At 31.2% G+C, this 14,320-nt stretch overlaps 1 protein-coding gene across 1 annotated transcript; it reads right to left on the bottom strand.

The window, feature by feature from the left end:
- Positions 1-2,042: 2,042 nt before the first annotated feature.
- LOC141623182 (uncharacterized) lies at positions 2,043-6,671 on the bottom strand. Its single transcript, XM_074439266.1, has 3 exons — positions 6,013-6,671; positions 4,709-4,894; positions 2,043-2,423 (listed from the first exon to the last, which is right to left on the bottom strand). The coding sequence occupies exons 1-3, from the start codon at positions 6,538-6,540 to the stop codon at positions 2,136-2,138; spliced, it is 1,002 nt and encodes a 333-aa protein (XP_074295367.1). The 5' UTR covers positions 6,541-6,671; the 3' UTR covers positions 2,043-2,135.
- Positions 6,672-14,320: the final 7,649 nt, after the last annotated feature.

The raw sequence follows: 14,320 nt of genomic DNA, 5'->3' as shown, positions 1-14,320 counted from the left end.
GGAAATTAGTGCTGCAAATCAGTGGCAAAATTTTAATTCTTCCATTATTATAGGGTTGAAAATCAAATTAAATTGGCATGATTGTGTGTATTTTGTGCTACTTGAAGGTAGTATATATGTGTTTCGTTCTATTAATGAAACTAGTTTTAAACCCGTACAAAAAATGCACGGAATGTAATAACATGCGTTATTATTAGATATAGAAGCATATAAATTATAAACGTGCGTGATAATATAAATAGTCTACAATTGAAAAATCGACATATAATTTAAGTTATTAATCAGTACCATCCGATACAAATTATGTTTGAAAGTGTATTATTAGTATTTGATTATTTGAAAGTGTTTGATTTTAGTGAATTATTAGTATTTATGTTAGAAAGTGTTTGATTTTAGTGAACTATTTAGTATTTGTGTTTAATTAGAAGGAAAGAGAATGAGGAGTATATTTTGAATAGTTCATTAAAAATTGTGATGATAAATAGCGATTGAGATTTGAAAAGACAAAAAAGCGGATACTAATTGTTAGCTTAAGACGGGTCAAATACTATCACTGAGATGCAATGAAAACAAAACTTTTGGTATTTTTAAGACAACTTGTCAAATAATTTGGTATGTATTTGATCTGTCTTAAGCATAAAGCGAATAATGCCACTCTTAAATGGAAATTTCTGAAAAATTTTAATACCCGGCCCACAGTGTAACACAATTTGATACAATACCATTGAAAGTATGTATTTCATCCGTCTTAAACCTAAGACAAATAATGTTCGTCTAATATGAAAATTTCTGAAAATTTTTAGTACCCGACAGTCGACACACAGTGTAACACAATTTGATACACTACCCATTGCCACAAAAACAATCCACCAACAAACCCTAACTCTCTCCATTTTGTTACACATTTACACCTCTCGTTTGACCTCACATTAATAATGACAGCCGCACTTCGTCTCATTTCTAATCTCGTTTAACCCGCCATTCTAATTCACTCAGTCAGTACTCTCATTTCACTCTCTCTTCTAATTTCTGCCTCTGCCATCTTTCATCTCCATGTATACAACCAAACAAACCATAAACATGTACCTTGCTCTTTATTTTATTTTGTCGATGAACAAATCAAAATTAATTTAGTTAGATTTTTGCAAGGTTAGATGTTCTAATTATTGTAATTTTCATATGAAATTCGTTTTTTACATTAGATCTGATTTTTTTATTGAACTGTACCACAAAAATATTTATTAACTAATTGTTTTAGAAAGATTGAAATTTTAGATTACTGTCCCATCATATGATTTTTTTTTTGATGATTTTAGTTTTGTGACCTAAAGTGATTTTGTTAAAATTTTATATAGAGGATTCTGACTTTTTTAAAAAAAAAAAATAATAACGCGTGATTCGAGTTGAAGAGCTCTATGTAAATGGTTAATTTTTGCATGTCGATTTTTGTCGTTAAGTTTTTAATAATAAATTGTAGATCTGGTTTTTTATTATTTTTCAAATTTATTTCTTCAATTAATTTTTTTTTAGTAAGTGTTTTTTTCCCAGTGGATGTAAGTATACTATATTTATGATTGTTTTTCCCAACTTTCACGTGATTTTTCTAATTCAAAATGATATGAATAATGGTATGAATTTGTTTGAGTCTTCACATTCAATAGTAGGAGTGCAATTAATTCTATAAAGATCATGGAGGTCCCTACATCAGAAACAAAAAATCCAACCCTAAAACCAACAGTCATTCAGAAGCCAAGAAAAGACTTGGCTTCTATACTATATAGATTAATCATTGTAACAAAAATTAATGAAATTAATCATATTATGGATCGACTTATAGCTTCAAATTAATATTTTGAACAGGGTCTCTCGAGTTCATTGGCCACTACCCTTGGATTTAGTTAAATTTTCGATCTTTTTTCGAGTTTTGCTTATGCCATTTCTTATTTGCCTCCACTCTAAGTTTTCACCCTCACAACCCCGTAATCCCGACTCTGATACTGATTGTAGTACTGTACTATAATCGATACATTCGACTAATTGTATGTAAAATCTCAGTTTGTATTTATGTCTGACAATAACAGAACAAAATTGGAACACGATACATTAATAAGACATTAATAAATGAAGAAATTAAGCTAGGTGTAAGTGCAATTCTTTTTAAAAGAGAAAGCCACGTTCATCTTCTTAGGATCCATAATAATAAGGCAATTAATTGTCTTGTAGAATTTAGGCTTCACCAACCTTCCTAACACGTACGCCCTCGACCGTACCCTAAAATTAAGGGTCATTGGTACCGGCGATATTGGCGCACCCTTGTCATTACTGTTTAAGTTATGGCTTGCCCCATATAATGGAACCTTGTCCCCTTGTATTTGCACTGTTACTTGTCTTTGGCTTCTCCTCTTCTCGTAAAAATATTTCAGCTGCAGGTTACATTACGAATTACAATTTATTTGTACTTAAAATCAACCGATTCCAACAAGTTAACCCTAAACTATTTACGCCAAATAAGTCACTTCGTTTTAATTTAACGTTGGGTCAGATCGTACCAATTTCGGTTCATCTAATTTTTGGGTTCTACCAAGACGGGTTTCTTGTGGGTCGGATTGGGTTCCTTGGATTAAATCAGGCTTCAGTAGCTCTAATCAAAAGGAGGGAGACTACCAACCTTTTCTTTCCGACCTTCTCTCCAACCTTCTCCCTTCACCCTCTCACAACCAACTAACTTAATACGATTATATATTAAGTAGATCAAATAAAATAAACGATATTTTAATCGGTTGTGAAAGGAGAAGGTAGAAGAGAAGATTGAAAAGAGAAGGTAGATAATATTTCACAATCAAAAGTACTACCATGTTGTCTGAATAAATGCAATGCACTTATGCACACAGTAGATATGAAATTTGCCAAGTTTCAAACAAAAAGTAGCTAAAGAGGGGATATTTTACATGTATCCCACCCAATGTTTTTGCATATCTTAGTGCATTTCCATTTTTGAGCTAAAAATTTTGAGTGTCTATAATTCTTAGCTACGAACCCCGAAAACGGCAAATTTTTTTTCAAACTAAAGATCATGCAGAGACGATCAATTTGTAAAAAAAATGTAAATTTATGAACTCGTAGCCACGAGATATAACCAAACAAAGTTTATTTGGTAAAATCGTTTAACCGACCATAATTCTTGCAACAAGTTCAAAAAGTGGCAATAATTTTTTTTCAAATCGAAGATCGGGTAAAGATGATCAATTTGGAAAAAGAGTCGTCGCGTACTGTACTCGTAACCATGAATTATAGGCCGTTAAAATCTTTTAGAAAAAATAAGGGATGCCTCTTAAAAACCAAAAAACGTTTAGGCCATGTTTGGTAAACAGCGGATTAATTTCAACATAAGCATATTATAAATGACAGATTTTATCAGAAGGTTTGACTAGCATATTATAATTAATAAAATTAATTTGAGTGTATGGTAATTGACAGATTATGATTAGTAGATTGTTAATTTTCTTTGTAAAATGGAACAAATTTCCTATTTTACAATATGCTAACCAATATGATAGGGTAAGCAGCATATTGTAAAACAACATATTGACTCAATATGTTGTTTCGAAATGCTGTTTACTAAACACTAAAATTAGAATATTAATTGGTCAAACATGTTAAAATATTTGAATATGCTAAAAATCGGTCAATATGCTGTTTACCAAACACCCCCTAAATAAAATCGGGAAATAAAAAAACTGTAAACATATCATTGGAATTTGGAACAGATGAAGTATTTAAATTAAAACTTATTAATTAGGCATAAGATGGCTTGTACATGAGCACAAAAGGCCAAAAGTCTACATTTTTTTTTTTCTAAAAATGGTTGCATGCAGTTTGGATCATTCCACTGTGAAAGGACACACTACAGAAATTCATGCACGAATGATAACTTCCAAGCAAAAGCAAACGTGACATAATAAAAGCATTTCAGTCACCTAAAATGACTTGACATAGCACAAATCGGATTCAAGTCATTCAACGAACGAGGCCGTACTTGACGTCTAACAAGTAACACCAACCAAAAATATCAATCAATTATTATATTAAAAATCATATATTGGTAACAACACATACGCAAGGTAATAGCAAAAAAAAAAAATTAAAACAAGTACTAATAGCAAAACAATTGGAAAAAAATGAAATTGAACTTGTAAATATACCATAAATAGTCCGTCTTGCTTCAGACCGCCTTATTTCAGACCGTAATAAGACCTCTCACAAGTGAGAAGCACATGGGTGGTGGGACACCCCCATGTGCTTTCCCACTCACACCCTAAATAAATTTTTGTGAGAGGAAATGATATCCGTCTGACCATTTTAAACGGATATAACAATCTGAAATAAGAATTTGTGTACCATAAAATGCAAGGTATTCAAGAAGGAAAATGAAAGGGCGCCACCCGGTGACACTCAATTTGGGCGCCACCCTCTCACATGGGGTGAGTGGGGACCCATTCAATTAAAAAGGATTGTGAGAGGGTGGCACCCAATTTGGGCGTCAAGGCAAATAGTGAAAAATGAAAGATATTTCAGAAAAAGAGAATGGTAATTAACAAGATATTTAATGCACTCGTGACTCATCTCTAAGAACACGCAACACGGAAAATAAAATACGCAAACTAGAATAAACAAATGAGTTTCCATGATAATGAGTATAGAAGCATACCATTCCGGAGGCTAAAGTGACCTGTTCATAAGAAAGTTGAAGAGGAGTAGAAGAGACATGGACTCCAAAAAAGGTGCCTTTATTTCTGTACATGAGTTTCACCGTTGCATTCAATGTTACCATCCCTGTTGCTACTCCTGTCCTATCTACTCCCGCTTGTATCTCAAATTCCTCAAATTTTATACTCTGCATTTTCCAATTTTTTCGAATTAACATACCGTGTTTCATTAGTTATCGACTTACAGTCACATTATGTGTTGCATTTTAGCGGTTTACATATTATTATTAATCCAACTGTCTTAATTATTTATTTACTTTTTTTTTTAGTGAGCAAAAATGTAAACAAAAATGTTCGGATGGAAGGAGTCGCTAGTATATCATCTGTCCAATCAATAATAATTTTTGTTTGAAATTCCGCTCACGAGACCGAGCTCGACCTATTCGTATTCATCAAATGCACACAAACTAACCCATCTTCTAGGCAATCTCTTTCAGTTATTCGACATTTCATTTCTCGTTTATAGGTATCTGACACGTTTGGGCGTGTGTCCAACGAGTATCATGTCGTACACCGGAATGGCTGATTAGGAGGAGTGACCGTGCTAAATACTTACGTTTACTCATAAAGACAAGTAAAATTATCAAATACATGGCTGAATGCAGTGCACTAGAATATATATTAGATGGTTGACATTTCTTAATGACTGAAATGTAACGATATCTTCCATTAAAATAAAAATACATTTCCTAACACGTAGTAATTGACTTTGACTTAGGCTCCGGAAAAACTGGCTACAAATCTACAATCCGCAAAACTAACAGAAAACGAAAAAGAAATGACTATAAAAACTAGTCAACTAAGTAGGATGAGAGATGGTTTTTAGATAAAATGATCTCCGATTTTACGTTTTAGATATATTTCTCAGTTACTCGTATAACTTGTTAGACTTGTCTCTTTACCGTTTTTTTTTTTTTTTTTTTTTTTTTTTTTTTAATTCTTTTACTTTTACAAGTGATCATGACTCTTTTATTTGTCACATATTTTCATAATAATCTGTCTCATTTTATAATTAATCATAACCATTTGTATTGATAAAACGTTTTATATAGACACGCTCATTCTAGTACCATAAATGACCGGGACGGAGGGAGTAGTATAGATTAATAGTTAAGATTATCTTTAATAAATAAAAAAAAAAACAAAATCTAATTGACAATTTCAACCATTATAGAAAACGATAAAAATGGACACAAATATCCAACATTCTAAAATAAAATCAAATAAAAAAATTAAATAAAAATACCTTCATGGAAATGAGAGGCTTTTGATGACGACTAGCACCCCACAAAACCAACGAAAAGAACGTAAACAACACAAAAAACGCCGCCACAAACCAAATCCCATAACAACACCTTCTCGAAATTCCATTCTCATCCACGTCATCTCCCGAAAGCAACCCTTCCTCTTCGATCGAATCAAACGGATGCTGACGGTGCTGCCTACGTGGATCCTTATGGCCCCTACCCTTCCCTTTCTTCGAACCGGGTTTAGCCGACCCGGAGAACCTGGTCGAGGAGGATTCTCTTGAGGTAGGGCCCAATGAGGAGTTGGAGTGTGAATGGGGTGGTGAGCCCATTGGGCTGATCACTGGGGTTGAATGGAAGGAATTGTTTGTCTTTTCTCCGTCGTGTGAGGTTGAGTCACGCGACGGGCTTTGGACATAGTAGACTGCTCCTGACCCGCCACGACTGCTTCCGCGACGCGGGGGTGATCGCGGCGGTGAAGAGCCTTGGATGCTTGTTGCGTCCGAATCTGTTTTAGCATGATGCATTGTTTTTTTTTTGTTTTTTTGAGTGTTTGTGTTGAATGGGTGTTACGGAGGATGAGTCAAATGGTGGGAGTAAAAAGGAAACATATATGTATGCACGTCTTCGATGGAGAGTGAGAGTATTAAATGGAGATGGGTTTGGGTTTAAATAGGAATAATATTTATGTTAATGGTTAATTATTCATTTGTAAGGATCGGTACGACGGTACACGTTACTAAGTTTGTTAGGAGCACGTCTCATTTTAAGATATAGTGTAGGTTTCTATACGGAATTACACGTTAGAAACAACAAAGAGAAGAAAAAATATGATTGGAAAAGCAATTTTCGGTATATGAGAATTCTCTTAAGTCGTGATAAGTTTATTATATAACCATTTTAAATGAAATTAAGTGATACCAGAAATACTATTTTACAACAAATATTTTAATAATAATAAAAATAATAAATTAGGGGGTTACATTGTGAAGTAGATTAACGCAATTGTAAGAAGCACGTCTCGGCATTCAGATGTACAACAGTGGGAACTGGGAAGTGATGCTGTGTATTTGTATTTTAATCAATAATAAGGATGGTACCGATGAAATATCGTGAATAATAAAAGGAGTAATTAATTGAGTGAATCAAATCATAAGAGGCCTCTTAAATTCTAAATCAGCGTGTCAGGGCCGACCATGCAATGTTCCTAAATTTCTTAGCTAACATACATGACATGATAGACGTCAAGGCGTGTTAGTATGTTACCTTATTCACTAGTACTCCGTAATTGAGTACAAAGCGTCTTACTTGTGACGGACTAATCCCGTCACAAGCTGAAGACCTCTCACAAAAAGAGAGAGGGGACAAAGTAGGGCACCTCTCATGTGCTTCCCCACTCACCTCTCATGGGTATTTTGTGAGAGAAAATGGTATCCGTCACGAGCTTGTGACGAATATTGCCGTCTTCAATGAGATTTTGTGAATTGAGTAAGGTAGTCAAAATTGCTTAATAATTTACTTAAGAGTATGACTTATGCGCGGAGTGATTATCAAAACCTGTTTTTAGTATAGAACGTTTTGGTGTAAAGGGAGTTATAAGTGTGATCTTGATGATGATGGGATTTGAACCCATCACATATATACATTACCTTTAGTTACTTTACAAATTAAGCTAGTTGACATATACTTTGTATATGCGTTTTGTAGAAGGTTTAACGACTATATGATCTTTTTTAATTCGTTGAATAGCAAAATTTAAGACACTATTTTCTATATGTGATTGTGTGAGTTCTTGTTAATGATTTTATTTTATTCTTACACTTGTATTGAACAAAAATAAAAACCCTCATAAATTAGAAGAAAGAGATTATTTGATACGAGTATATACACAAGGTTCATTATTATGGTACACACATCAATGAAAATACTAATTTAATACTGTAATAATTTTCGTAAATAATTAAGCAAAACTATGTAAAAAATTTCACATTGTACTCTTTTTAATATTTGAAATTTGACATGTAGTACTCTCTTTTTACAAACATCGGCACCCATAAACATAATGAATACTACTTAAAATACCCCAATGCTTAAGCCATTTCTTTCAAATAGTTTGTGAAATTTAATTGTTTTTTGGCAATATTTTCTCGAACCACTAACACAAATAGTTTAGTCTATATAGACATTACTATATAGTTTAGTCTATATATACAAACTTTCAAATGTTAAAAAGGGTGACATTACTATTTCGAGTATTTTAAGGACGATGGAGTACTTTGAGTATTTCCAGTAATAATATTTATATAAACAAATATTAATAAGGGATTTTTATTATAAATAAATATATACTCCCTCCGTTTTTAAATAATTGACGTTTTCATTTTAAAAGGTGAAATACTATCCTACAACCAGTTGTATATTAGTATCGTACACCAACATATATCTAAACGAGCTTATGTGTAATTTTTTTGAGCTTATTTAAAGTTTACTTCTTCCATTCTATTGAATTTTATATATTTACTTTTTGAGCACTATTCATAAGTGGAGTGAATTTTCGATACAAATTCTAATATATTGCATAAAAGATTGTCATGTAAGATCTTGTTTAAATTGTCTTACCAAGTACATAGTGAATATCAAATTTTTATAATTTTTATCAATATGTAACTAAAGATATGAACAAAACAAACCGGTATTGATAAACGTGTATAAAACAAATGTATAGAATTCAATAGAATAGATGAATTATTTTTTTATGCTTAAGTGGATGAGTTTAGAAACTTTATGATATAGCTCGGATTCTTAAAAGCAAAACTCGGAAATTTTACTATAAAGCTCATATTCTAACCCCGTCAGTTGTACTACAACTCTGGTTGTATAGTCTATTAACTGGGTGAGCCATTGAATTCAATTTCTACAAAAATATATTAGTTGGAAAATTATAAACATTACATCATAAAATTCTGTATGAATAGAGCTTTAATATGACTATATGAGTATGCATCATATCATATCATATATCATATATTATATTAAAGCTGAAACTGTTTATCCCGTTGAATGACACGTGTCATGGCTAGGTGAAAGGCTTTATTATTATTATTAAATAAAATGTCAATAACATAATAATATACTGCCTAAAATATGTTCAAGTCAAAAATATATGGCAATATAAATGGCAAAAATCTCGGATAGCATAATTGTAGAAAAAAAATTCGGCAGAATTTTAATTATTAACACCAAATATAAAACATCCTTTATTAATCATATTCAATCAAATAAATTCCTCACCTACAAGCTATTCCTAGTGCGTGCCTAATTATTGTTTGCGTTTTGCGTTTACAATGTAAACAACATCACATTTTCTCTTGCTTTGCATTCTATAAACCATGATTACTTGCACTTTCATCCATATAATATTTTTGGTAAGAAAAATCTCTACTTTTTCTTATTTAATTAAATAACTACTCCCTCCATTTTTTTTATAATTAAGTTTTTTGCGTTTTCCAAATAAGCTTTTAACATTATTTAAAAAAAAAATTTGTTCAACAATTATAAAAACAAAAATGCTATCATTAAATTTCTTTCAAAAATTTCTTGCATATGAGTATATATATCATACACAGTATAGTCTTAGGTTTTAAGAGATTGAAGAGGATTGTGAGTGTCTCGCAATGTGAAAAAGTCGTATGTAAAAAAAGCGGGCGGAATTAAGACTTTGGGAATGATTCTGAAAGTTATTAATTTAATTTATTTAACAAAATCATTCGTTTTTTTATCACCGACATCGATGGCTTTTTTAATAAATAAGTTAACATATTAATCTCTTTTTCGATATTGTCACTTTAAGTACATGAACTCTTTTATAACGCCTAGTTCTATCTTATTTGATGGTTTATTACTTGGCTTGGTTTGAAAAACTCTTTATTTGATAACCTTTATTCCAAAGCGTAATCAATCTAAGAGAAAGATTATTTATTGAGGTGTGCGTTCATTAAAATAGTTGCGTACTTCCATTGATTAATTATTGAGGTGTGCAAAAGACAATGGTCTTGTTTGGTACTCAGCAGATTAATAATAGCAGAAGCAGATTGGTCAAGCAGATTATAAATGACAGATTGGATTGACAGGTTTGACTAGTATGTTTCAATTAGCAGATTTAATAATAGTGTTTGGTAATTAGCGGATTTAGGTTAATAGATTGTTGTATCTATATGTAAATAGTTGACAGATTCAATTTTCACAATCTACTAATGTGAATATGCTGGGTGGAGTAGCATATTGTAAAACAGTAGATTGAAGCTCAATCTACTGTTTCAATATGCCATTTACCAAACACGTAAATTAGTAGATTGATGAGTCAAACATGCTAAAAGGCTTGAATATGCTGAAAATTCACCAATCTACTGTTTACCAAACACCCCCAATATTTCAATACCCTAAATCATTCTTACTTTATTCTGATATTGAGTTTTAGAAAAAAAAAAAGTTTATAAATAAATATAAATTGGGAAATGATAATGGGTGGTATTTAAGAAACTAAAAAAGGAAATAAATATTAATACATACATTAATTGCATTGATTCATGTGTAATTTATTATCAACCATCTAAATTAATACCAAATTTAGAAGGGTATTAAATGCTTAAATAGCTAAATTTTCTACAAGAACTTCATTATATATATATATATATATATATATATATATATATATATATATATATATATATATATATAGAGAAGAGATCAAGTGAGTCCACCAAACTTCATTGAGTCCATAAGTCCTCATAAGGGCCATTGAAAACATGAGATGAAGGGATGAGATTGAAGGGAAAAAAGAGAGGATTAATGCTAAAAAGGAGGGATTAATACTAATTTAAAACACACTATCTCTCTACCTCACTAATCCACTAATTAAAAATTAATTCAGTATATATGAATTATTTTCACATCCACTTCTCTCTCATCTCATAAATATCACTACTCTCATCTCTCTAAGAACCCAAATAATTCAAAACCCAAAAAAATAAAAAATCTCACCCAAATAATACACATCCACCACTCACCACCACAACCAACCCGACACCACGCACCACCTCCACACCACCAGCCACACCCCATCTCTCTCTCCGCCGTCAACAAAAACAACCAGATCCGCCGCCTCCTCGTCTCCCCTTACCCTAACGACCCTCCTCGGCAACCAACACCAACCGACACCACCACCACGAACCACCATGACGCCGCCACCCGACATCCGCAAACAACACCACAAACCACCATTCGACGCCCACAAAAACCAGAATAAGCTCTGCCGCCATCCGCAAACTTTTCGCCTTTTTTTTCCAGATCTGAGGTGGTTGGTGGGTGTTGTTGGATCGTAGTAGTGGTGATGTTGTTGGATGGGTGGTTGTTGTAGTCAGGGGGTGGAGAAAAATTGTTCAAGTCTTGGGTTTGTTTTGATTAGTGTGTCTGTGTGTCGTGTATCTTTTGAAGTTTTACAATTTTTTTTTTTTTTTTTTTTTTTTTTTTTTTGAAATCCTATTTTCAGATCTAGTCTTGGTTTTAATCTTAGATTTACCAGTTATTACCAAATAATTGTTTTGTTTGATCGTTTTTTTTTTTTTATTATTGATGTTGTATTATTGCTTTTTTTTAGATTTTTTTTATATTTTTATATTACAAATATCGTTTTGTATATTTTTTCAGATCTCGTCTTGTTAATATTTGTTGGTGTTTTTGTTAATTTACATTTACACTCGTATTATTTTACATTTACACTCGTAGTATTTTACATTTACACTCGTATTATTTTACAATTACATTGGTGTTTGTGTTTTGTGTTTTGTTGATGTTGGTTGTGTGATAAAAACTCGTTTTTTTTTTTTTAATCAAAACTCAGATCTACAAAGTGTTGGGTCGTTGTTTGCTTGTTTGTCTACAAGTAAGAGAAGAGGAAGTGTAGGAGGAGGTGGGGTTGGGTCGTTGTTTCTGTCTTTCATTTTTTTTTTTTTTTTTTTTTTTTTTTTTTTTTAATCAGTGTTGTTAGTGATAGACGATGTGTTAGATCCGCAAATATCGTTTCTTGAGTTTTTTTTTTTTTTTTTTTTTTTTTTAGCTTAGATTTGTTTCTTTTTTTTTTATTTTTTTAAAAAAAGATGGGGTTGTTGTTAATTTGTTGTTGGTGTTGGGTTATTATTTTTTTTATATTTACACTCGTATTATTTTACATTTACACTCGTATTATTTTACATTTACACTCATATTTCTTTACAGTTACACTCATTTTTTTTCAGATTTACACTTAGTACTATATTAAAGTACTCATTTTCAGATTTACACTTAAAGATTCATATTTTATTAAATTTACACTCATATTTCCTCACATTTACACTCGTATTGCTTTACAGTTACACTCGTACTTCCTCACATTTACACTCATATTTTTTACATTTACACTTGTATTTCCTCACATTTACACTCGTTTTTATTTAAATTTACACTTGTATCTCCTCACATTTACACTCGTATTTCTCTTAAATTTACACTTGTATCTCCTCACATTTACACTCGTATTTCTTTAAATTTACACTCATATTTCTTAACATTTACAAATTATATATCTTAACATTTACACTCGTATTTCTTTACATTTACACTTGTATTTCTTTACATTTACACTCGTTAAAATTATATAAATTTGCACTCATATATTTTTGTGGATATGAGTTGGTGGGAGAGGACGATGATGGTGACATTTTTTGTTAGTCGGACTAAAGTTTTACTCGTAAAGGACAAAGTTACACTTATAAAGGACCAAATTCACACTCAAAGGACAAAATTTACACTCTAAAACCTTCAAATTGACTAAAAAATCAAATTTACACTCTTAAAATGTTACATTTACACTCGTAAAACTTCACATTTACACTTGTAAAATGTTAAAACTATATAAATTCAAAATTTCCGTCACATAAAATCAAATTTACACTCTAAAAATGTTACATTTACACTCGTAAAACGTCACATTTACACTTGTAAAATGTTAAAATTATATAAATTCAAATTTCCGTCACAAAAAAATCAAATTTACACTCTTAAAATGTTACATTTACACTCGTAAAACTTCACATTTACACTTGTAAAATGTTAAAATTATATAAATTCAAAATTTCCGTCACAAAAATTAAATTTACACTCTAAAAATGTTACATTTACACTCGTAAAACTTCACATTTACACTTGTAAAATGTTAAAATTATATAAATTCAAAATTTCCGTCACAAAAAATTAAATTTACACTCTAAAAATGTTACATTTACACTCGTAAAACTTCACATTTACACTTGTAAAGTGTTAAAATTATATAAATTCAAAATTTCCGTCACAAAAATTAAATTTACACTCTAAAAATGTTACATTTACACTCGTAAAACTTCACATTTACACTTGTAAAGTGTTAAAATTATATAAATTCAAAGTTTCCGTCACAAAAAATAAATTTTACACTCTTTAAATGTTACATTTACACTCGTAAAACTTCACATTTACACTTGTAAAGTGTTAAAATTATATAAATTCAAAATTTCCGTCACAAAAAATAAATTTTACACTCTTTAAATGTTACATTTACACTCGTAAAACTTCACATTTACACTTGTAAAGTGTTAAAATTATATAAATTCAAAATTTCCGTCACATTTACACTTGTAAAACTCATACAACATTACATTTACACTTCTGAAATCTAAAAGTCAAAACTGATTAATTAGGGGCTAGAGAGAGAAAGAAAAATTAATTAGTGTGTAGAAATTTGATTAGTGGTAAATTTTTTTTGGTAATTTTTAATCTCAACCATCCATCTCAATCCAACCATCCACATTTTTTTCCTTTTCTTTTTAAAGGCCTTTAATCAAATTCATCTCAACCTTCCATTTAGTCCATCCAATGGCCCTTAGAGGGACTTATGGACTCAATGGAAGTGGTGGACTCATTAGATCTTGCCTCTATATATATATATATATATATATATATATATATATATATAGAGAGAGAGAGAGAGAGAGAGAGAGAGAGAGAGAGAGAGAGAGGCGGATCCGGTGAGGCCGCTAATTATGACGAGGCGGCAGGCCTCACCATATTCCTTCATGGAATGATTTTCAATGTTTATTGGGCTGGAAACTTAGGGTCATTCCTAACTTTTCTTTTGGCCCAAATATTTCCTCACACACAAAAGCCCAAATACTTTACTCTATGTCTCTAAAATATAACAAACAAAATTCTTAAGTTACAGCTTGTGAGACTACTTGA

The sequence above is a fragment of the Silene latifolia genome, chromosome X (genome assembly GCF_048544455.1).
Source record: "Silene latifolia isolate original U9 population chromosome X, ASM4854445v1, whole genome shotgun sequence".
Classification (NCBI taxonomy): domain Eukaryota; kingdom Viridiplantae; phylum Streptophyta; class Magnoliopsida; order Caryophyllales; family Caryophyllaceae; genus Silene; species Silene latifolia.
Note: the sequence above shows the minus strand (reverse complement) of the source record. Positions and strands in the feature narration are given on the sequence as shown.